The sequence below is a fragment of the Argiope bruennichi genome, chromosome 11 (genome assembly GCF_947563725.1).
Source record: "Argiope bruennichi chromosome 11, qqArgBrue1.1, whole genome shotgun sequence".
Classification (NCBI taxonomy): Eukaryota; Metazoa; Arthropoda; class Arachnida; order Araneae; family Araneidae; genus Argiope; species Argiope bruennichi.
The window spans coordinates 67,429,464-67,454,386 of NC_079161.1; the positions used below are offsets into that span (position 1 = coordinate 67,429,464).

General features: G+C 32.5%; 2 protein-coding genes across 2 annotated transcripts; one reads left to right on the forward strand and one right to left on the reverse strand.

Moving 5' to 3' along the window:
* Positions 1-559: 559 nt before the first annotated feature.
* LOC129956966 (uncharacterized) lies at positions 560-23,537 on the reverse strand. Its single transcript, XM_056069035.1, has 3 exons — positions 23,349-23,537; positions 14,777-14,846; positions 560-3,691 (listed from the first exon to the last, which is right to left on the reverse strand). The coding sequence occupies exon 3, from the start codon at positions 3,442-3,444 to the stop codon at positions 1,939-1,941; it is 1,506 nt and encodes a 501-aa protein (XP_055925010.1). The 5' UTR covers positions 3,445-3,691; positions 14,777-14,846; positions 23,349-23,537; the 3' UTR covers positions 560-1,938.
* Positions 10,886-13,946, forward strand: LOC129956612 (uncharacterized). The gene has a single exon (XM_056068543.1). The coding sequence runs from the start codon at positions 11,841-11,843 to the stop codon at positions 13,944-13,946; it is 2,106 nt and encodes a 701-aa protein (XP_055924518.1). The 5' UTR covers positions 10,886-11,840.
* Positions 23,538-24,923: the final 1,386 nt, after the last annotated feature.

The following is a 24,923-nucleotide window of genomic DNA, read 5'->3' on the forward strand; positions in this document are numbered from 1 at the left end:
GAATATTTTATTGTTCGGCTTTATTTTGGACAATTCAAAGCCCCATAAAAATTTTTTTAGGATAGAATTGCAAATATTTTTTTAATGTTCTCAACAACGAAAAGTAGCTTTTCTTTATTCATCTTTAACGCAAGTCATTCAATTCAAATCTTTTTAATACAGCATAATGGATTCAATAAAAAAAAAAAAAAAAAAAAAAAAAAAAAAAATTTCTTTAAGGGGGAAAAAAAAAACCGGCCACTTTCTTAAACATGAGAAATATTAAATGTACTATTTATTTTGTATCATTATTACATTCTAAAAGCTAGTGTCTGATATTTTATTAAAATTAAATTAGGACCATTGAAATTATTTTTAAATTAATATATTTTTAATTATTCATTGCTCATTTAATAATTAAATATTTATTGATACTATTAAACTTAATTCATTGCAGCCATTTTTAGTTTTAAAACGACGATTTCCCTTAACTGCTCTTAAATTGTATTTTGAATGAACTCAAGAGAAGAAAAAACTCGAAGAAAAGCGAGTACAAAATTTTTTTATTGTGGTCCTGCCAACATCGGATCAGTTAAGTTTCGCATGATAATAAACAATAAAATTTCACATGGATTTGTTTTCTTATACTTAAAGTAAGAAAAGACAGTTTTTTTCTTACTAGAAACACTCGCACTGGCTTCATCAGATGCCTTAAAAAAAATCTGACTCAATTTGTGATTTTTTTTAAATACATATCGTTTGAGTGAACTGTTGTGAAGAACATCGAATACCACGCAGGTTCCCCTTAGTCTTGCCTGTCTTTTTTTTTTTTCCTCGATAGTGTGACTGGCCTCTTTAAGGCATCATTTACTAAATGCCATTGGCCAATCATTGTAAAAGGATCGAGAAGCTGAGAATGAAGAGCAAAATAAAGTCTGTCTCTATTTATGATTTTTCAAACACATATAGTTAGAGTGAACTGTTGTGAAGAACGTCATGCAAGTTTCTTTTAGTCTGCACTTGTCTTTTTTTTCTTCCCCCGATAGTGTGGTTGGCCTTTTCAAGGCATAATTTTAACAAAAGCCATTACTCAGTCATTATAAAAGAATCGACAGGCCGAGAATGAAGAGCAAAAATGTACGTTTGAGATTTTTCCACCACATATCGTTCAAATGAACTGTTGTGAAGAATATCGTGTAATTTTCTTTTAGTCTGTACTTGTCTTTTTTTGGAAAATATGGCTGGCCTCCCCAAGGCATAATTTTATCGAATGCCATTGGTCAGTTATTTTAAAAGGATCGGGAGACCGAGAATAAAGAGCAAAATAAATCTCCGTTTGTGGTTTTTCATACATATATCTTTCGAGTGAACTGTTGTGAAATACATCATTTAAGTTTCTTTTAGTCTGCATTTGTCTTTTTTCCCGATAGTGTGGCTGGCTTTTTCGAGGCATAATTTTAACAAATGCTATTTATCAGTCACTGTAAAAGGATAGGGAGGCCGAGAATGAAGAGCAAAAATGTCTCTATTTGTGATTTTTTCAACCACATATCGTTCGAGTGAACTGTTGTGAAGAACATCATGGAGGTTCCTTTTAGTCTTTTTCTTTTCCCCGGATAGTGTGGCTGTCCTCTTCAAGGTGGCATTTACCAAATGCCATTAGTCAGTCATTATAAAATGACCGAGAGGCCAATAATAAAGAACAAACAAAAAGTCTCTATTGTTGATTTTTCAACCCATATCGTCCGAGTAAACTGCTGTGAAGAACATCATGTAAGATTCTTCACTCTGACTTTTTTTTTTTTTTCTTTCTTTCTGGAAAATGTAGCTGGCCTCTTCAAGGCATAATGTCAGCAAATGCTATTTGCCAGTCAGTATATAAAAGAAATGAGACACCGAACATGAAAAAGTCCTTAAGACGTTTCATCTTAATATGACACTAAAACTTTCTTTTCTGCTTCACTGCGTTTGGAGCTTTTTAGCTTTTATCAGCGTTTTTCCACGAGAGCTTCTCTTGCTGGAAGCAGTCGCTTTGTCTTCTTCGTCACATTCCTGGAAAATCTGTCTCCATCTGCGTTTCCTCAACCTCCTGTTGCGCGAGTCCACTCCTCTCAGATATCCCATATACGTTTCTTCCAGCCTCGCCCTGTCTTTTTGGAATGGAGAGATCTCTTCAATACACATTTTTACCAAATACCACTTGCCATTCATTATAAGTGGATCGAGAATCCGAAAAAAATTATAACGAGAACAAAGGCTCATTCTGTCTTCGACAGTTACATTTCTGAAGAAACATTTGATGGTCTCTGCATCTTCAGCATTGAAAAATTCATCAAAATAAGAACAGAACTGGCATTCGTAATTTATAAAAATACTTTTAAATTCCCTTGGACTGTTTATAAAAAATTTCCTGAACAACATTGGAAAATAATAGCCTGAAGATTCGATATTTTTCGTTATTGATCTCAGCAGTGTGCCGTATTTTGTTTCGGGCAGAAAAGTGAACACAAAATCTGCAGTCTCCAAGAAAAGGTCTTGGCACGGCCAATCCAGAAAGCATCTTAAAACTTCAACTGGCCTCTTCCTTATAATTTGCTCCTGCTGTGCGGGGCTCATCAGGGATAATAAGTAGCACAACATTTCAGAAAGTTTCTCAAGTGGAAAATCGGTCTTCCACGTGCTTGTATTTGTGCATCTGTCCGATATAACGATGTTGACAGCGTTCATTAAAGAAGCGTTTCGCACTTCAGTGGACAACTTTCGCAAGAAATAATCGGTAGCTGATCTATTACCTTTGCGTGCGAAAGTTTCAAATGCATGCTGATTAAAAGTTGCAACTTCACGCAACGGTTCTGTAACGATACGTTCCAGTTTAGGTTCTTCTCCCACCATAACATGGGCCCAATAGAATTCCAGTTGCAGCTCTCTGACCAGCGGAACATAAAATGCGGATAAATAGCAATTTTTAACCACTTCAGGAAGTTCATTCCAAAGAACTGGAATGTCGTCAACATAGCAATATAAACATGCGATCGAGTAACGAGTCCGAACCCCCAATACATCAGAACATAGAAGTATTTTTGCAGTTCTTCGGTAATCTATTGTCCCGGCAGATGTCCAGACTACGCGTTTCAGCATATACAAACTTAGATCTCTATTTGTTGACTGGAAAATACTATCATGGAATGTTTTCCATTGCATTAATTCAGTACCAATAGGTTTTATTAAATCCATCATACGTTCCTTTAGTGAAGCAGGTATCACGAGTTTTGACAACTTAGCCTTTACCTTATTAAAAGCAACATTTCTATTTTTTTTTCTATGTTCAATATCATGAGGACACTCGCAGGGAAAATTCTGTATCATAACCACAATGTCAGTTTCAGTCCATAAGTTGGCAACTACTCTCCTCAGAGTTATTTCCTCGAGTGAATAATTCAACACGAATTTGAGCTGTTTCTCCATTTTTATTTAAACGGGAAATGAATCGATGTAGTTTTTCTATTTCTTGAAGAACCCGAATCCACAAAAACCGATATTCAGCCTTTAATTTAAGTGATATATGCAATGTCGCAACTAACGTTTATTCGGAAGATAATGTCACCTGTTTGATACATTTTGGTTTAATACACATTCCACTATCACCACTTCTTTGAAAATTCGTGCAATTATTTTTTCTCTCCTCTGTTTCCATCTGGAACGAGGCCTTTACCTGTAAGGAGGGGAAAAAAATTCAATTATGGATCTGCTTTCCAACGAAACACTGAATTACAACTAATATGTAACAGAATGAACAGGTATTCGTCTAGATGCGAAGAATCAATCCTAAATTCTTTACAGTTTCTTTGAAACAAGGACCTGATTTCAGATGACAGTGGAACCTCGGTTAAAGAGCTCCCGAATCTGACTCGCAACTTTGAAAAACTTTTTTCCATAGGAATCAATGTAACATAGAACAGAGCGTTCCATTTCAAACAAATTTGAAATAATGCAACTTATTATTATAAGGCATGCTTTTTTTACTTTCTGGTATACATAGTATAAAGTATAGCAATCGGTAAAAAATTCGAACTCGCGATTTTGACGAATCTCCACGTTTCAGACCTCCCTAAGTTCAAAAGCACATCTTTATAAAATATTCGTCTGTTTAAAAAACAATACAAAACTGTTGAAATTTGATATACGGTATTTACACTAAATTTACAAACTTCTATCAAATTTTGAATAAAATCTTGTGTTCAGAGGAAATCCGTCTGCTCGGTTGTTCGAATATAAATTAACACAATAATTATAAAACGAAAATAACTAGATAAATACGATCCGAGACACAGAATGACCATTTATAGTCTCGGAACACCTGTCGGGTTTTCGGCCAAATGCAGCTACGCGTTCACCATCTGTCGGTCTGTGCTTTCAGAAACATGTAAATGTGATGAATGAAAAACTCGGTAAAATGTGAAATTTAGTATGGGATTTTGAGAGTACAAGTGCAGTTTTGTGTCAAATCTTTGTTTTAAACGGTTGAGAAAAACAAGTCTAAAGCACAAATTCGATTTTTGGTTCTTATTAATGCCATGCCAGTGATTAATCGCCAAAAAACTCGCCAACTATTGTACGCCATCGTCATGTTCGGTGTTCTCTGACATGAGATGTTTGTAATAAAGTAATGCGGTAAAGTTTTGGGGAGACCAGGCCCACTGGTTATAAGAAATTTGTCTAAGGACATTTGCCTATGACTGCTTCAAAATTTGGCCAAACTGAGATTCAACACTATCATTAAATTAATTTGTAGCGTGCGTAACTACTGCCTTATCAGGACGGTACTTCTAAACACAAGATGGAATAACTTCCCATGCTTTCGGTATCTATTTCACTGAAAAATTATTGTTTCGTTGCCTTATTTCTCTACCGTTTTTTGTTGTGACACACAAAGTGCAGCTCCAGGAGCTCTTAGATAGCTCTGGCTATGTTCTTTCACTAGCGATGTCATTGCTATCCTCATCTAGTCCTCTAATTTTGGCTAGAGATAGTCTCGTCGATTAGGCCTCCGAGGACGTTGCGTTCGACAACGCAATTCTGCCGAAATTTATTCCATATAAATATAAGTGTTCTCTTCACAAGCGTTCAAAGTCCTATCCCCATGGCAAGAATCGTGGGACCTCCAAATATCTAATAAGTTGCATTTCATTAAATCACACATTACATTATGGCCAATTGTCCCAGTGAGAGAACTTGATATCAAGTTGACACGACTTCGCATTGGGACACCCGTTTCACCCATAAACACCTTTTGTTTCTTGAACGGTGTCCAACTTGCACATCATGTCAAGTCGATTTTACCATCGTTCATATTTTAACCGAATGCCCAGTTTTTAATAGACACCGGCTGCATCATTTCGGAACATCGAATTTGAACATCCGCGACTTATTGGGAGAAAATCCTCATACGAACATTTTTAAATTTTTAAAAGAAATTGGGTTTTTACATCTTATCTAATTTTATAATTCATTAATGTACTTTTGAAGATTTATAATTTTATAATACTCGATATTAATATTGACAAAAATTTTAACACCTAGATTAAAATTTTTAAACTTTTTTTTATCTCATTTTACCATATGTTTGGCGCAGTATAGCCAAATCTGGCTCTTGTGCCATAAACATCAAACTCAAACCTATCCCCATGGCCTGTTGCCTCTGAGGAAATGGTTGTAAATCTGTCATTTGTGAGGATTACTCCCACCTATGGGCAAAAGTCGGAGCTTATATACTGCAAGAAGTGCTGATCACAATTTCGATGTACCAAAAACAGCTGTCAAGCTTCTAAGCTCTGCCCTGTGGATTATTTCTTCATCAATTCCAGTGTGTCCAGATGTTGCAAACTTGCAGATGATTTGATAAACAGCATATCATCTTTGCGACAGCTTTCCTCATCAGATATAACAAAGATAGCAGGTGACCATTGTGCAGATATTATGGATGGATGAGGCACGTTTCTTCTTAACTGGGAAGGTAATCCCCAAGAACTATGTTAACCAGACTGACGGAAATACTGAAAATGTGGCACTAGCACCTTTACACGAAGCTTAAGCGACTCTTCTTCTTACAGGTCACTTCAACAAATATGAAAACATGCTCCATCATAAGTGCCTGGTATACAACAATGTTCCAAAATTATATAATTCCAGAATTCAAGTAACAAAATGCCATTGCATGGGTTCAAGACTCTACATATTGCTCTCTATGTCTGAAGAGTGCTGCAATGGAACTTTGAAATGATAGTCATAACCTGCATCTTCGAACTTTTGCAGCCGTTATGATTCTTTAACTTCACTGCTAGATTTCTGGTAATGGGGTTATCTGAAATCTAAGGTGTGCATATCAAATCCATCAGATTTGTCAGAAGTGAAAAATGCCAAAACATGAAGTTATAAAGATCCCTTCTCTGATAGTATGTTTGCCATTGTTGTCAAAAATTTCCTGCATACAAAGCATAATTGCAAAGATGAGAACATTAAAAATTTGTAATTCCAGTGAAATTTTCTTCTCATGTCAATGGCTCTCTGTATGTGTTTTACGCTACCCATTTTTGTCATATGTGCTTTGTCCTAATGCCATTTATCATTTTTACAAAAAACACACAGAAAATTGGGTGTTGCATCAAAAAGTTCCATTTTTTTTTTGCTATAGCCTCAACCATGGAAATTGTTTTAAATTTTTATAATTTTGACTGTAAACCTTGAAATATCTGAAATTTACTTTTGACTGACTGAGCAAAAGGTTGCTAGGGATTCATATATTTGAAAGTTTTTTAAGGGCCCTCTCGCATGTATAGATTACATGCATAATTATATAATTGTGGAAAATCTAAATCAATATATACTTTTACTCAGTGGCTGCTCTCTTGAATAGTTGTAATGAAATGAAAATCATTCAGAAAATGTTATTTGAAAGCTTGTTGAATTTCTTCAATGATAATTGTAAAATAAAAAATGTGCTTGAAGAAAGATAGAAGGAAGCATCTTTTAGTAACTCTGTAAACATATAAGGTTTTTTTAATTGAATGCTGAAGGCATATCACTCAAGAACAGTGGTAGGAAGGAAAGAAACAACTCCTCCAATCGAGGTATGCTGAAGTGTCTTATATTCTCATCCTATACGTCTTTTTAATTCATTAACATTGGAGATGCGTGAATTGATGGGAGAACATCCTCACAAGAATATGCTTGAATTTTTAAGAGCTATAAATTTTATATGAATACCATAAGGATTTTAAACATTTTCTTGGCATTTTTTCTGTAATTGGTTTCATAATTTTAAGATCTTTATCCTTTTAACTTATTGTGCTTTGTTTATATAAGTGTAAAATGTTTCTATTTTAACCTTGAGGAAATGCTTTCTTTAATAGTTCATATAGCAATATACACACGCCACTTGCTTTGGCACAGCATGGTCAGCTTTGGCTTTAGCACCATACAAATTCCAATCCAGGTGTGCTGAAATGGTTGCTTAAGCCTTGGTTTACGAAACCTGGGACAAGTAAGCAAGGTGATCGTAGAAGTGTGAATAACCATCCTCCTCCGACTAGGACATGAAAGAAATCATTTTAGCTGCTTAAAAAAAAAAAAAAAAAAAAAAAAACTTAAAGGCAGCTAGTCAAAAAATTCAGAGGAAATAAGAAAGCAAAATAGACTGTTGATGCCAGTGAGTCGGTTAAAACAAATGGTTCAGATTATTTGATTCTGGGTTCATTTCAGAAAGATCTAGACTATCTCATTTGTATATAGTGTTTAAATTCTTAGGACTACAGAATTGGATTCTGTACATTACTCTTAAATTAGAAAAATTACTTGTATGTAATGTATTAGGTGGTGTGGTGATATTTTATTGGTAAGAAATATAGCAATCGGATGACTAATTTCGTGCAGCAAAATAAGTGTCACACACCTATCAAATTGCTGATTTAATTCAAAGAGTAATGCAAGATAAATCCACTTTGTAAATGAAAATTTATTGTCACATATGTAAAATTAAAAATTGTAAATACCCATTAGCCCCAACCTTGATGTGTAGGGATTATAATATTTGTCTCTAATTTTTAACCAATTTACTTTTTTATGGGCAACAAAAGATCAGCTATACTTCTATATGTGTCTATATACTTCTATATGTGTCTATGTTCAATGATGTACTTACTGCTATTGTCCCAGGAGAGTCTGCATGATCTTTAGAATAAAAAAATTTTTAGGGTAGCAACAACAAAAAAAATTACACTGTTTAAAGTTAATCAAAATTCCACAATACAATCAGATTAATTCCTACCTAAAATTTTAGTTTTAATCTCAACAGAGCCAATTTTGAATTTCGCAGTAAAACAGTGAAATTCAAAATCATTTCAACCCCTCAGGGGCTCACCTTCTTTAGGTGAGTACGGGTGTCCCAATCCCGAGGTACCCAGGGACCTTTCCTTTTCTCAGGGGGTTTACTGTCTTTGGTAAATACGGGTGTCGCGCCCCCGGGTTACCCTAGCGATCCATCTCTTATTTTTATTTTCTAATTTCCATTTTTATGAGTTGAATTGATGTTTCCTTTCAATAAGTTTTGGTGTTTTGGTTTCGATTTTGGTTATAAACTAAACCCATGTGTTGGCCGTGCATGGCGACCCGTTAGGGGCAAAATGGAATCCTGGGGTCCCTTGCGTTCCCTTTGGCCCACGCTGCTCCGTAAGTCGGGCGGCAGGAATGAGCCCGTTCTTGTCAATCGGCTGGTGGTGCGTTTTCTTTGGGAACGAGAAACCACTGCTTGAGGGTTAGGCCTGCAGTCTCTGTAGGTCTATATCCCGGCGCTACCCCTGGGGTAAGTACCGAGGCTGGAGAAAACCAGAGCCGGCAACTGCCTTCCCTTGTTGGGCTCCATGGTGGGCGGGGGCGTACCGGGATGGACATCACTTACAAATTATGGGTTCCCGCACTAACGGTCCCGACGGAGACATGCGTCCGTCAACCTCTCCTGTAAAGGAGTATCATGAGAAAGTTAAATTTTTTATAGTAAAAAGGAAAGACGGATCTTTTGATGCCGTATCAGCAATTTTAATTCATAAAGCAATAAAAGGAAATGTTGGTGAAGTTAAATCTTTAAAAAAATGTAAAAACGGTAATCTCCTGGTTGAAGTCTCATCACAAGAACAGGCCATATCAATTTTGAACTTGAAAAACATTGGTAACTATGATGTAATTGTTACTGCACATGCTAGACTTAACCAATCGAAAGGTGTAATCTCGGAATCAGAGCTGCAAAATGACACAGAGGATGACATACTTGATGAATTGAAGAGTCAAAATGTTACCGAAGTAAAAAGGATAAAAATAAAAAGAGATGGGAAACTCATTCCAACAAAACATTTCATTCTGACCTTTAATCTACCAACAATACCTAAATCTGTAAAAATAGCATATCTCAATTGTTCTGTACGGCCCTATATTCCAAATCCTTTGCGCTGCTTCAAATGCCAAAGGTTTGGACATACAATTCAAGCTTGCCGTGGTACTCAAAAATGTGCGCGATGTTCCGAGACTGGCCACGAAAGTCAAACATGCTCAGCTGTTCCTTCCTGTATAAACTGTAAAAATGACCATCCAGCGTATTCTAAATCTTGCCCTCGTTGGAAACAGGAAAAAGAAATCCAAACAATCAAAACCAAACAAAACCTCTCTTTTAAAGAAGCCCGAAAAATTGTAATTGAGCGAACTCCTAGAATTGGCATCTCCTATTCTACAGCAGCGAAAAGAGTGATGGTTTCAGCATCCACTCAAACACACCGGGAAACTCATGAACAAGATCATTTTCCCGCATCCATTGAAACTAAATCTGTAACTGGAAGTCCCAAAACCACATATACAATAGATAGCAATAACAAACAAAATCAATCAAGTCCTTTGAAATTAAACAACGAACGAAGAACATCATCTTCTAACAGCTTAAACAAAATTTCTTCATCGCGCATACCAACTGCTAAAGCTGATAAAAAGGAACCACCAAAGAAACTTTCGAAAACCTCGAAAGAAACGAAAGCTATGAGGAAAGCTAGAATACAATTCCAGAAGAAAAACCTAGATGATAAAATAAAAGACTCAATAAAAAAGCGTACAATATCAAAGCAAGAATTATTAAAACAAACGAAATACGATGGAGACCATGATGATATCAAGATTCATCCATCTGAAGATGATGCAATGTCGACAAGCGGGGAAGAAAACATAACTTCTTAAAGCAAAAACACGGCAAATAATATTCTTTGTTGGAATTGCCAAAGTTTCCGTTCTCATATTCAAGATTTAAAAAATATTTTAAACAAGTACCAGCCCGTTTGCCTTGGTTTACAAGAAACTTTTCTTACACCAGATCAGTCTACCAAAATCAAATATTATAATATAGTTAGAAAAGATTACACCCAGGGTTCCAGAGCGTCGGGTGGTGTGGCTCTTTTAATTTCCCAAGCCTTCCCATATAGAGAAATACCTTTAAATACCCCTATCCAAGCAGTAGCAGTTCAGCTTCATATAGGTTCTTTACAAACAATTTGTTGTATTTACTTACCCCCGAACGATAACGTAGCGCAAAATGAACTTAATAATTTAATAAATCAACTCCCTCAACCTTTTATCCTAATGGGAGACTTTAATGGACACAACCCGATTTGGGGAAGTACAAATCTTAATTTAAAAGGGCAGCAAGTTGAAGCTTTGATGGAAGACCATGATCTGTTTATTGAATGATAAAACTTACACATATTTTCATATACCAAGCCGCACGTTCCATACTTTAGATCTAGTTTTATGCTCTCCACCTTTAGCAACTAAGTGGTTTTTTAATGTTGCAGAGGACCTCCATAATAGTGATCACTTCCCTATTATTTTGTCATATAAAGATAATGATATCGTTTATCCTGAAAAACCAAGAAAATATATTTTTGATAGAGCAAACTGGGCTCTCTTTTCACAAATGGCTTTTATTACTCAGGATATGGTGGACATGGAAAATATAGACGATGCTATCCAAATCATTACACAAAAAATTTTGACAGCAGCTGATACGGCAATTCCAAAGTCATCTGGGAAGATACCAAAACTTTGGAAGCCATGGTGGAATGACGATTGCAAAATTGCTGAGAAGAAACAAGCCAAAGCCTGGAACAGGTTTCGACGTTATCCTACTACGGACAATTTTATCGTTTTTAAACAAGCTAAAGCATATGCTAGATTAATCAGACGGAGAAGTCAGAGAAATACGTGGATGACATTTGTTAATTCTATAAAGGGACGGATTAGCTCCAAGCTATTATGGGACAAAGTCAGAAAGATGTCTGGCCTTTTTAAAAATGAAGTTCCTTTGACATTTTTAAATTCAAATGGACAACTTATTACAGACATTAAGGCAATAGCTAACACATTGGGTGAGGCATTCTCCAAAGTGTCTAGTGAAGCAGCTTACCCCAAGGATTTTATATCTTACAAATTAAATGAAGAAAGAATTTATTTAGATTTTAATACAAACTCTAACGAGGAATATAATTCAGACTTTAGTTTTATAGAACTAAAAAGAGCATTGCAAAAATCTCGGGCTACTTCTCCTGGTCCTGATAATATTCATCTCTATATGATCAACAATCTTAATGAACAATCTTTAAAAAACATCCTGCAACTATATAATAGAATCTGGCACAAAAACTGTTTTCCTAATTCGTGGAGAAAAGCAATAGTAATTCCGATCGCTAAACCAGGGAAAGACACCAAGGATCCAAACAACTACCGGCCCATAGCACTTACTTGTTGTTTGTGCAAAATTTTGGAGAGAATGGTAAATGGTAAAATTAATATATATTCTAGAAAGAAAGAATTGGTTATCTCCTTTTCAGAGCGGTTTCCGTCGAGGCAGAAGCACTTTGGACAACATTTTACAATTGGAAACATCAATCAGAGAGGCTTTTGTAAGCAAGAAACATTTAGTTTCGATAATGTTTGATATGGAAAAGGCTTACGATAGAACTTGGAGATATGGTATATTGCGGGACATATATAAAATCGGCCTCCGTGGGAATTTACCATTTTTTATCGAAAACTTTTTAAGAACAAGGAATTTTCAAGTTCGATTGGGCAATATTCTGTCCGACAGTTTTCATCAAGACGAAGGCGTTCCTCAGGGAAGCGTCCCAAGTGTAATTTTATTTATCATAAAAATCAATAATATTATAAAAAATCTTCCGTCAGGCGTTAATGGCTCCTTATATGTTGATGACTTCCAGATACATTGTTCAAGTGAAGACATGGGTATCATAAGGGAAAAGCTCCAAGAAGCGATTAATAATATTTGTGAATGGGGGAAAATTAACGGCTTTACTATCTCTTCTCAAAAATCTGCAGCAATTCACTTCTGCAGAAGACGAGGATTGCACCCAGATCCGAAACTTAAATTAAATAACCAACTAATTCCCTTTGTTTCTGAAATAAAATTTTTAGGTATGATTCTTGATTCAAAACTTACTTTTAACGCACACATTGATTATCTGAAAAGGAAATGCACCCTTTCCATGAATATAATGAAAATACTCTCCAACTTATGGTACGGGGCAGAAAGCAGCTCTTTACTCAAGATCTATAGAGCATTAATACGCTCAAAACTTGATTATGGTAGTGCTATATATGGATCTGCTTCGAAATCTACATTACGACCCCTCGATACTATACATAATCAGAGTCTCCGATTGTCAATAGGTGCATTTAGAACTTCCCCAGTTTTGAGTTTGTATGTTGTTTGCAACGAGCCTTCTTTAGAACATAGACGTAACATGTTAGCACTTAATTTGTTTTTAAGAATAAAAAGTGACGATTCTCATCCATTACATTATAAAGTCATAAATCCTATCTATAGTTCATTATTCGCATTGAGATCTTCATTCATTCCCACTTTTGGTTTCAGGATCGGGCAAATTCTCAAAGATCTAGGAATAGATGACTTCCCAGTCCTTAATAAATCGGACGAAATTCCTCCATGGAAAAATACAATTATTAATTTTATTGATACGTTTGAAAAATGGCGTAAGCCGACAACATTAAATTTCATTTATCAGTCCATTTTTAACGCTCACAGACAACAATTTTTTAATTATGAAGCTATTTTTACAGATGGATCCAAAGCTGGTAACAATGTGGGCGCGGCTGTAATGCTAAGGCATGAGATATTCTCAGAAAGATTGCACAGATTCTGCTCCGTTTTCACATCGGAAATTTATGCTATATACAGGGCTTTGATAAAAATAGCAGAAAATAATCATAAAAGAAATATTTTATACACAGACTCCAAAAGCGCAATCGAAGCTCTCAAAAATGTTTCACCTTCAAGTCACCCAATAGTAGTGAAATGTATAGAATATTACCTATATTTATCAGAGAAGGGTATACAGATAATATTTTGTTGGATTCCTGGGCACTCAGGAATTCAGGGAAATGAAACAGTAGATAATGCTGCAAGAAGATGTACAGCATTAATTGAAAATTTTGTTCCTTTAAATGATGCTTTGCAAGCTATAAAAAATCAGCTTGCGAAAAAATGGCAAAATGTTTGGGACCAGCAAGATAAAAATAAGCTATATGAAGTTCAGCCCTTGGCAAGATCTACAAAAAATAATAATTTAAGCCGAAGGCAATCAATTCTATTAAATCGTCTTAAAATCGGACACACCAGATTGACACACAAACATCTTCTCAATTCAGAACCAGCGCCTACATGCTCCTCCTGTCATTGTCTTTTAACCATTAAGCATATTCTGGTGCAATACCCTAGTTTTAATACATGTAGACGAAACCATTTTGGTAAAAATAACATTGAATTAAAAGACTTGCTGGGAGATAATTCCCATCCAAATTTGTTTCTGTTTTTACATGACATAGGAATTGATAAGCTCCTTTGAGTTTGTTTTGTAATTTTTTTTTGTATGTGTTTGTCTTACTTTGTATTAAGATAAGTCATGCGTTTGGCACAGCATGGCCAAATATGGCTTTTGCGCCACTAAAACAAACCAAACCAAACCAAAATCATTTCAAATAAAACTGAAACAAAGTGATCAAGTCTTAAAGTTTTGATTTATCATTAAGCGAAACTTATCTTTGAAACTTAATTTTGTTAAACATAAGCTTTATTTTAATACATAGATAAGATTACATCATTAATATTACTATTCTTATAGAACCGATAAATTAAAAATATTTAAAATCATTTTATTTATTTGAGCTTTGATGTCAATGTTAAATTTTGTGTCAATCCTAAATATTTATTAATAATTTCATATTTCTGGTGTTTTTAAAAATCATTGGGGTTTAGTAAAATTTAAAACGTCATTGGTGCGATTCTTAACCTCATTTTTTAAAAAACTGTTTCAGAAGTAGAAATATTTTGCATATCATTATACTATGTATATGTATTAATTTATCTACCTTCTAATCACTTGAACTATGGCTTCTTCATAACTTCTGAATTGCATAGACTATTATTTTCTCCAGGTGTCGAAAAAAATACATTTACAAAGAAATACCATTCTGAAGAGGCAATTTACCAATTTATCTTTATAGTTAAGGAAAGATTTTCCTTTCTTTAAAAAAAGATTAGTAATGATATTTTTGGTAATCATATGTTGCCCATTGCAAAGAAAATCATTACATACAAACACAAAGAAACTTGTGCATATATTATATTGCATTAAAATCATAATTATTTTACTAAATTTAAATATTTATTACTTACAATTATAATATATATCTGCCAAGGGAAATACGGATCCTTTTTCTTGCTATTTCCTTATTTGAGATGCACCCTGCAGGAAGATAAGGAAGATTTTAGTGAAGTATAATTCATAGGCAGTTTTAAGATAAAAGTATTTTGTTTAATCTCATGCAACTTCTGGTACCTGCAGCAAGATTAACCATGCAGAATTACTGATAATAATAAACTCTGATATAAAATAATACAAATTACCAGAAGAAAATAAAATCTCTAACAACATACGACAAATATAGCAATAAAATAAATAAATGATAAATTAAAGGATGTTAGCCCAAACAGGCTGTTATCCTATTAACATATCAGATACAATTGTTGCAGAGGTATAAGAAATTAAAAACAAACTATTTATAGTACACTTTAGATTTGAATACATAGCAACAATAAAAAAATTTGTTTCATTCCAGTGAGATTGTCTCCATCCACAATGATCATAAATATTCAAGTCAAAAATAATTACTAAAAATTGGTTTAAAATCATGATGCACTATCATAAAGAAATCGGACATGATGCATATTTAGGGGAGGGATTTAAAAAAAAGATACAATGCAAATAAGATTAAATGTATAATAAAATGAATAAATTATACAAAAAGACCTTGTAATATAAAAGATATTATGCATTCTTGCATGAAAGAAAATTAATTGATCTCAAAAGAGATAAAATTCAAGTCCAAAATAACTGAAATCGGCAGATATGAAATGCCAAATATAAAATAAAAATAATGCTGAAATGAAATATTTGCAGATCCCGCTTCATTATCCTTTGCTACAATCAGCATTTAATGACTGTAAGTAAAGATTATTTTATAACCACATAATATTTAAGCAAATACACTAATTAAAAACTAACCATTAAAATCTGATTAAACAAATGATGGTACTAGAAAAAAAGTACATTAGTACAGCATCAAATATGAAATAAAAATTGAACAGAAGAAAGAACTCGGTGCTATTCATATGTGCATTCATAAACATTTTCTGATAATAAACGCAGCCTTTCATAATAAAGTCTAATCATTATTCACACATATTTTTGTGTGATTTATTCACTTACAACTATGAGAAAATAATGAGAAAATTAAATTTATGGGAAAAAATAGAGAAAAATAATTATAATCTGTCTAAAACATATGAAATAACAAAGCAAGTTATTCACCTATTCCAAAATGAGACAGAACACTAAAAATTGTAATTTGTCTTGTTTCTCAATTTGTCATGCAATTTCCTAATTCAGCAATTCTAACAAAGCAATGATATATTATCCAACAACATATTTATAAATATTTAATTGAATTGGTAATGAATTGGAGTTTTGATTAAAAGCTTTATTCAAGCCAAAAATGATCAAATATTTGTAATAAATAGTATTTCAAATAAAATTATTATTGCTTTGTTATACATTATAATATGCATTAGATAGAAACAAGATAACAATAGAAGTAAGAATTAGGGTTAGAGCAATGAATCATTCCTTAAGAAAAATCATATTTCATTATATTCAAACTGGAATTGAAAAATTCAAAATAACTGCTAAGAAATTATGATGTTTAAATGATAATAGAACTTAAGTTAAAAACCCGAAGCTTTAATCCTTTGCTTGAAGTGATATTTTTAATCACCTGACATGTTACTGTACAGTGAAATACTTTATTGCAATAATTTCAAATATATTTATGTGGAAATGAAGGTTTATTTATATTTCATTAACAGTGTAATTCATGTTTTTAAAGCATTTTTGATTGGGGATGGTATGGTATAGTATAGTTTAGGATTTCTGGCACAAGGTCCAATTTAGGACAAGCTGAACCATCCACAAGGATATTTAAACAGTTCCATTATAAAAGTGTAAAAGGTGTAAATAAAACATTGTAGGATACATTGTAAAATGTCAAAAGTTCAGAAAGTCTGATTTATAGTGATTTGGTACAAGAATAAAAATCTCAAATTTTAAATGCTATGAAAGAAACCAATGGCTTTTAAAAAGTCAAAAAGCTTTGAGTGAGGTTTCTCACTCACCAGGTCCTGTAAATTTAAAATAGGCAAATGAAAGTCAGTTATGCGACCAGAAGTAAAATTAGGACATAGAGTAAGAATATGTGCAATAGAATTGATCACTCCACAGTTCGTACAATGAGCAGCTTGTTCACCAAACGGCAAATGTCTATGCGTGTACCTTGTGTGTCGGATTCGTAGACGAATTAATTTTGCATCTGTGTATTGGTTTAGTAAAACTGACCACATATTTATTTTTGGTTGAATAGCATGTAGTTTGTTATCAACTTGCGTATCCCAAACTTCTTGCCACTTTTCATCGATGTATTGTTTGATATAACTTGATACATCGCAAAAGGGAACAAGGAAATTGAAAGGTTCTGAAGCTAATTTGCAGCTTGATCTGCAAGCTCATTGCCATGGATTCCAATATGACTCGGTACCCAACAGAAAATTACGTCGAAATCTCTGTTGACCAGTTTTGAAAGTTGTTCCATGATTTGTGCAACAATCTGATGACAAGGATAATCAAAATTTTGTAATTGTTACAAAACACTCATGTTGTCGGTGTATATACAAAATTTACTAGTGTCAAATGAAGAAATACTTTGTAGAGCATATAAAATAGCAGTTGCTTCTGCCGTGTATACTGAACAGTATTTGGGGAGAATATAATTGTAAGAAGTGTTATCTAAAATAACACCAAAACCAACATGATTCATCATTTTTGAACCATCCGTAAAGATTGTTTTATAATTGTTAAATTGAGCGTGATGCTCAAGGAATAGTCTCGGAAGCGAGTGTGCATCAATACAAGATTTTTTGAAGCCAATGAATGGGTTTATGTGAGAAATCGATGGTGTAATTCAGGAAGGAAAGTTTAAATGGTCAACATACAATTTTCTCACTTCGGAGAGTTGTGTGTCAGAAATGAAAGATTTCATGCGTTCATAAAATGGATGGGTAGCCGTTGGATGAGCATTATAAATTCGCTCTAAGAATTGATTCAGAGTGGTGTAATTTAAAGGATGTTTAGGTATAAATAAAACCTTAAAATAATATTGCAATGGTAATTTCTGGCGATGCAGATAAAGTGGAAGTTGATGACACGTCACATATAAACTTTGCACTGGGGATGTGCAGAAAGCTCCAGAGCAAATCCTCGGAGCAGAATGATGGATTGTATCAAGTTTTTTCAAAGCAGATTTGATTGGGGGGGGAGAAGAAAGTTATTTCTCTGGATATTTAATATGTATAAAATTCTGGCAGTTATCTCTTTTTAAACTGATTTTTTTTCTTCTTTTGAAATTTAGTCTTGATTGTCATTTTAATCGGTTTATATTATTATTTAATTTTTCAAATCTATATATCATGATGTAAATAGTTTGAAACTTTTTTCATCATTTAATATTTTGTGATTAAATTTTGTCATGCATTGAAATTAAGTTCCATACACTAATTATCTATTATTACATTAATGATGAATTATCTAAAGGTGATAGGTTCTGTAAAGTTGTTACTTTCAAGGGCAATAATGTAATCTACTGTTGGAAATTAGGCAAAAATACATATTTTTAAAAAAATTGCCAAAATTCAGAATTTAGAAAGTAAAATTTATATAAAACATTAGATAAACAAGTAAAAGAACCTAAAATTTCTTTTCTATGTTTAAAGGAAAATAAAATATAGAAAATAGGAGGATATTACAAAATTAATTTAGTTTGATAAGTTTATTATGTACAAGAAAGAAAAAAAATCAGTTGGAACTATGAGAATATATATTACATGGACAGCATTGGCATTTTCATCATTTAATTTATATTCAACCACTGAGTGTCATTAAGTAAAACCGTTTCTGCAAGTCATATGAATGTATGTTTTCTAGTACAATAATAATGAACATTAAAGTTTGTTTGGTTTTTACAAAGTAAAAGAATACAACTCAAAATAACACTATTAAATAGTTAACATAGTTGGAATGAATTCATTCTGATTCCAATTTCTCCACAGATCGATACGATTTATTTTTATTTCAAATGTAAATTATTGAAGAGAGTAACATCAATTTTTAATCTTGTATTGTGATCTGTAAGAGGCCTTACAGGGCAATTATACAAATATAATAGACAAAAGCAGTTTAAGGCATACCAAGGGAACTGTAAAATCACACTATTATAAATTCAAACATATTCCTTTACAAATGTGAATTTAAAGTCCATGACAAATCTTGAATTCAATAAAAAAAATTTTCATTAGTTACATAATAAATGAATTCAAAATTGTGCCTTGTTTGGCATAAAATTATGTACAAATTTTATTTAAAAAATATAACATATGAAATATTTAAATGTAAATAGCAAATAACTATTCTACAAAATTCTTATTCACAAAACTTGGAATATTACACTCCCAGATTAGTCAATAATCTTCTATATCAACAAATATATATATATGGGTCATTTTCAAAATTCGGTGCCATTTGGAAATTGAAAAGACAAAAATAAAAAAAAATTTTAATTAGTAAATTTCTTTTGATATTATTAAACAGACATTATTTCTGTATATTACTTGAATATTTTTGATACATTTTTTTCTTTTATATATTTTTAATTGATGTTTTTTTGGTCAGATATGATGAAAATTGTCATGTCTGTTACAGGCCATTTTTCTTGTAATTTTTGTATTTAAGTTCAGTGTACAATAATGTAAAGCTATATTTAATATAAGTATAGAGTCATTTTACCCATATAATAAAGACTTTCGAATAAAAAAATATTTCTTATGGTATTTTTATACTTTTGTTTGTCATGTCTGTTACTAATATAGAATTCTTACAAGGATTTTTTTAATATAAAATACTATAAAAAACAATTAATGCAAAATGTCTGTCATTCTTATATATACTAGGCAGAGTCAATTAATATGTAATTCTAATTGTAGCAATATTATGTCAATTTAAACTTTTTAAGGAAAATTTTGAAATGGTAACAGACATGACACAAAGTAACAGACGTGACATAAATTCAGGAGCCAAATTTTGATGTAAAGCTTGAAAGATAGAATTAAGCTAAAATGTGTTTCTCTTTTAGTACATAACTTTTTACTATAAAATAAAAATTAAAAAAAAACAAATATGTATATATATTATTTGAAATTCACAGATACAGAATTGGAACATGTGTACACATTTTATTTTTTAGTATTTTCTTGAGTTACAATGCTATTTATTCAACATCATATTTGGAGAGATCCACATCAAACATCAAATATTGTAATTGGCGAAAAGAGCATCCCGTTAGATTTGGAAGTTTCATTACAATATCCTCTGCTTCAATATTATATTCTTTATCATCCTCTCAAAAGAACTTTGCATGATTCCTGACTTTTTTAAAATACTTAACTGTAAAATTGTTGTCCTGGATGTCGATTATTTCTGAAACGAAATATTTTATCGATCGTTTACCCTCCAATTTTACAAGTACGAAGCTTCCTTCTTGAATATCTTGTTGAAAATTGTTGGATAAAGGAGAAGAAAAAGATTTACAATTATTTTCTGCGTTATTTATTGTCACGGCCGTGCTTTCTTGTTCATTTTCTTTTAATGCAAATACATTAACTGTAAAACAGTCAGACATTTTTCTGTCTGCAGAAACAGCTTAAATCCCTAAAAAACATTGAGTCGTTCCCAAAAGAAAAAATTTCATGTACGCTCATCGTTCCTTTTAAAACCGGAATATCAGATGGAATTATTTTTTTAAACATTTCTACATCTGTTTCACAGATATAATGAAGCTGAATGTTTGTTTTATTTATTAAAACATTAAACAGAGTTTTTGCATCGGGTATATCTGTCCCATGTGCAACTATTTTGTCAGCAGCTCTCTTAATGGCTCCCCCTATTCCATCAGCAGCACCCTTGCCGTGACCAGCCTCAAAAAAAGACCATGATCCATACTTATAACCATTATTTGCTATATGCTCATTCAAAAGGAAGAAACTTTTCTTCTGTCGATATTGTGTGGTAGGGCCATCAGAAAAAAAAGTGGATAATTTCAACTTCGGGGGAAATTCTCTTAAGCTCATTGAATATTGGCTGAAGGTGAGCCCAAATTGCTGCAGGACCATGGTCGTAACATTCGGAAATTGTGCAGAACGAAATTGGTTCATGCTGGTTTCTTAGATATAAAGCGCCAGTATTCAGAGTTGCCTGCTTTCTCGATCCTCCGAAATGAAATGCCTGCACTTCTGTAGCATGTTTGCACACGTAATTATCAGAAATAAAGTTTAATAAAGCAAATGATTTGATAACATTGCAAACATTAATCAATTCAGTAAATACAATGTGATAATAAAAAACAAAGAAGATAAGAGAAAACATGAAAACTGTAACAAATATGCACTTTCAAAAAGTAAGAACTTACATTTATTCCCTTCCCCCCCCACCCTTAAAAAATTCTTCCTAAAATATCAACTAAAATTTAAACAAAACAAACCCAAAAATTGAACCATATTTCAAATCTTGAAACATGTCAAGTCTGTTACCAAGATTGTCATGTCTGTTACTATATAGAGTAACAGACATGACATTTCAAAGTACAAAAATTAAGGAAACTAAATAATTCCATAAAAACATGAAAATAAATTTTAATTAAAATTAAAAGTCTAAAAATCTAAATTAATCAGTTGAATAAATTTATAAATAAATATATTTTATACAAAATATTAAGGTAACAGACATGACATGCAATAAAAATACTTAACACAAAAAGGCTTCAGCTTCTTCAATCAAACATCAAACATTCAAGATGGCTGCTTGCATTTCTTTCTTAGAACATGTTTCAATGGTATACAAGTGTTGTCATTTTAAAATTTCAATCTTGTTGCTTAAAATGTTGAAAATATTGTATGGTAACAGACATGACTTAATGTCTGGACAGCTGTATTTAATTGGTAAAAATCATCTATTCTTCTTAAAAGGTTATTAAAACCTTCTTTATTACATAATTGAAAGTATATTTCACAATAAAAAAATATGTCAGAATAAAAATTTTAATTTTTGGAAAGTAATGCAGCAAAAAACATTTTGAGTTTTATGATTTGGACAGCTAAATTTTTGTTTCCTCTCAACTTCTTTATTAGAAAAAAAAATAAAAAATCAGATGAATTATTTTAATTTTATTGTTTCTCCACTGAAAATTGCCTGCTAAAAAGCATGGTAAAAAGAAAAATCATTTAAACTTTATAACATCTTGTAAAAAAAATGTGTTTCACATGGACAACAAATGGCACCGAATTTTGAAAATGACCCATATATATATATATTAAAATTACTTTAAGTCGGGTTTACCATTATTGTGAGAAATTTATTCAATGAACTGCAGCGCATTATTAAAAGACCATAGAGATGACATTAGACAAGAACACCAAGTTTTGATTAATGTGTAATTAGATTTTTTTTATCTAAACATATATTTTTGATCATATTTTTCTTTTCATTTATTTGAAATTATGCTTCTTTAATGTATTATCTATTAGAGGCAGTTTGATGTCAGAACAAGAAACAAATAACAGGATTTATAGTTTCTTAATACAATAAATACATAGTACATTTATTTAATGGATATGAAACTAATATTTTATCAATAAAATGTTGGGAAAAAAACAACATTAGGCTAATATTCTCGTAAGGATTCCTGTGTTGAAACTATGCTGCATGTTATCCCCATTAATTCTGCACATTATTATTTTTATATGTTAAATTGGTACCCAAAAATTCAAAGGATGAAGTACAATTTCATTAAATCAATACTTGAGATTTTTTCCTATCACAATTTTAAATTATATATATCTAAATGTGATAAATAAAAAGCATTTCTAATATGATTGCCATCATACGTACAATGGACATATATATAATCCATACCCAACTTAAATTGCCTTTGAATATATGCTCATAAGCATCATTTTGAGAAATCATTCTAATGCAAGATTTTTTTCAGTGTTTAATGAGCATGTTATTTAAGATAAAATTATAATTTACCATTCAATCTTCTTTAGCAATCATTTGTAATTTTATTTTTAGCAAAATTTAATAATTTCGAATGATGAGCTGGAATAATGTCTAATTATTAATTATCCGAACAAATAACCGAACAGTCTCAACAAATATAACAAAGAACCAAAACATTCTTACGAATTTCAGAAAGCATATCTTATAAACATTCTAATATTTCTATCGGTAATTAATGAAGTAATTTCCCAAACATGAATAACAAATATTACAACAACACAGTATCATTAAAACCACGGAAAAACCAAAGTAATCCAAAAGTCTAATTTGTCTCAAATGTATCACGTCAATTTTTCTTCACTTTCGATGCTCAAGTAATTATTCTGAATCGACTTTAAGTTTATTATAAATAAAATTACAGGAATTTGTAAAATAAACAACAAAAAAAATGTATTAATTTTAACCATTCTGCAAAAAAAAAAAAAAAAAAAAAAATCAATGCTTCGTGCATTTAACTAGACGTATACATACCAGACAAAAATCAGATTATATTTAAGAAAAGTCTGGAACCAAATGTCCTATTGAAATGTAGGCAATTTTTTCTCGCAGTATTTAGATGTTAAATAAACATATAAAACTATTTTACAAAATACCAATCGTTCGTATTAATAGAGAATTGATAAAGACGCCGGGCTTCTAACAAAATGTCCAAATGACAAGCGTCTGTTTTCCATGAGGTTACAGTTAATAGGTTTTAGATTTCTCGGGAATTTGAAGGAAAATGTAAATGAGAAGGTGAATTTCCTTGACAATAGCTTGAGATAAAAGGAAATTGTAAATAATGTTTGGAAGTAAAAATTGCTTAACCAAAGGCCTATTGTAAAGGCAGGATATTTTGTGCATTTTAACAAGATGTGGCTGATGTCGCACATTTCAATGCAACCATGACATGTTGGTTGCTGGTTAAGTTGAATTTTTGCAGAAGACATGGTGTAAAAATAATTTTGCTTACTATACGTTAAACAATTCAGTCTTTTCACCTGCTTTGAATCCAATATGTAATTTTTAAAAAATGTGGATTATTTTCATATAAAACTTGATATTCCCTTAATAGTTTTCTATTATAATTGTTAATGAGTACTTATCTTTTTTACTCGTCAATATATACAAAGAGATTACGAAAAATTTCATAAATATTGGAATTGGCATGAACAACTTTTCGCAGTGTTATTAGATGTTTTCTAGGAAACAGATATTTTGAAAAGCATTTCTGGGAATTTCTGCATTTTTGTCAGAGAATTGTAAATTTAAAATGTCAATATCACTAGTTAATAAAGAAAAGGAATGATTGGCTAAATGTTTGGAAAAAAAATATTGTAGAATTGTAGCGTCTAATTTCTTCAAAAAGAATTTCTTGCTCAGATAATTTTAGTAAAGTTATTTGCATTCAAATTGGTATACCAAGGACTATTCTATGGGTCACCGTGTCTATGATATTGCAAGACTTGAATTGTGATTTTATGAACTTATTTATGACAGTGGATAGGAATAAAAATCAGTGACAAACACTGAAGAATGGCCATTTCGTTCGCTGATTATTTCTTTGTAAACTTAAGCTTTAAGACCATTACCCCTCAGGGGCTCACCTACTATAGGTGAGTACGGGTGTCCCAATCCCGAGGTACCCAGGGATCTTTACTTCCCTTATGGTTTATTCTCCCCTATGCCTTCTGCTGTTTACTGTCGTTCTTCCTTCCCTCGACGGCAAGCGAGGGAGCTCTCCATGAGAAGCTGTCGCCGCTCTGTTTGCTTCTTGCTTCTCATGGACAGCCAAAACCCCACGTGTTGGCCGTGCGTGGCAACCCACTAGAAAGACGGGTGGTGCACTGTGGTCCCCTGTGCATCAATCGGCTTGTAGCTAGTCACCTTAGTGGCTAGTCTGCTAGGGATCAAGCGAAGGGGTTACTCCTTGGGCTTGGCGTTAAGGGTGGTCACTGTCCCCGGGGGTAACTCCGAGCGTATAGGTACCGATTAGCACTAGGGTGGATGCCGAGGCTGCGAATGACCAGAGCCGGTAATTGCCTTCCCTTGTTGGGCTCCGTGGTG

What these genes read in the sequence shown, in the direction of transcription:
- LOC129956966 (XM_056069035.1), bottom strand. Translation starts at nt 3,444, where the DNA reads ATGGAGAAACAGCTCAAATTCGTGTTGAATTATTCACTCGAGGAAATA.
- LOC129956612 (XM_056068543.1), top strand. Translation starts at nt 11,841, where the DNA reads ATGGTAAAATTAATATATATTCTAGAAAGAAAGAATTGGTTATCTCCT.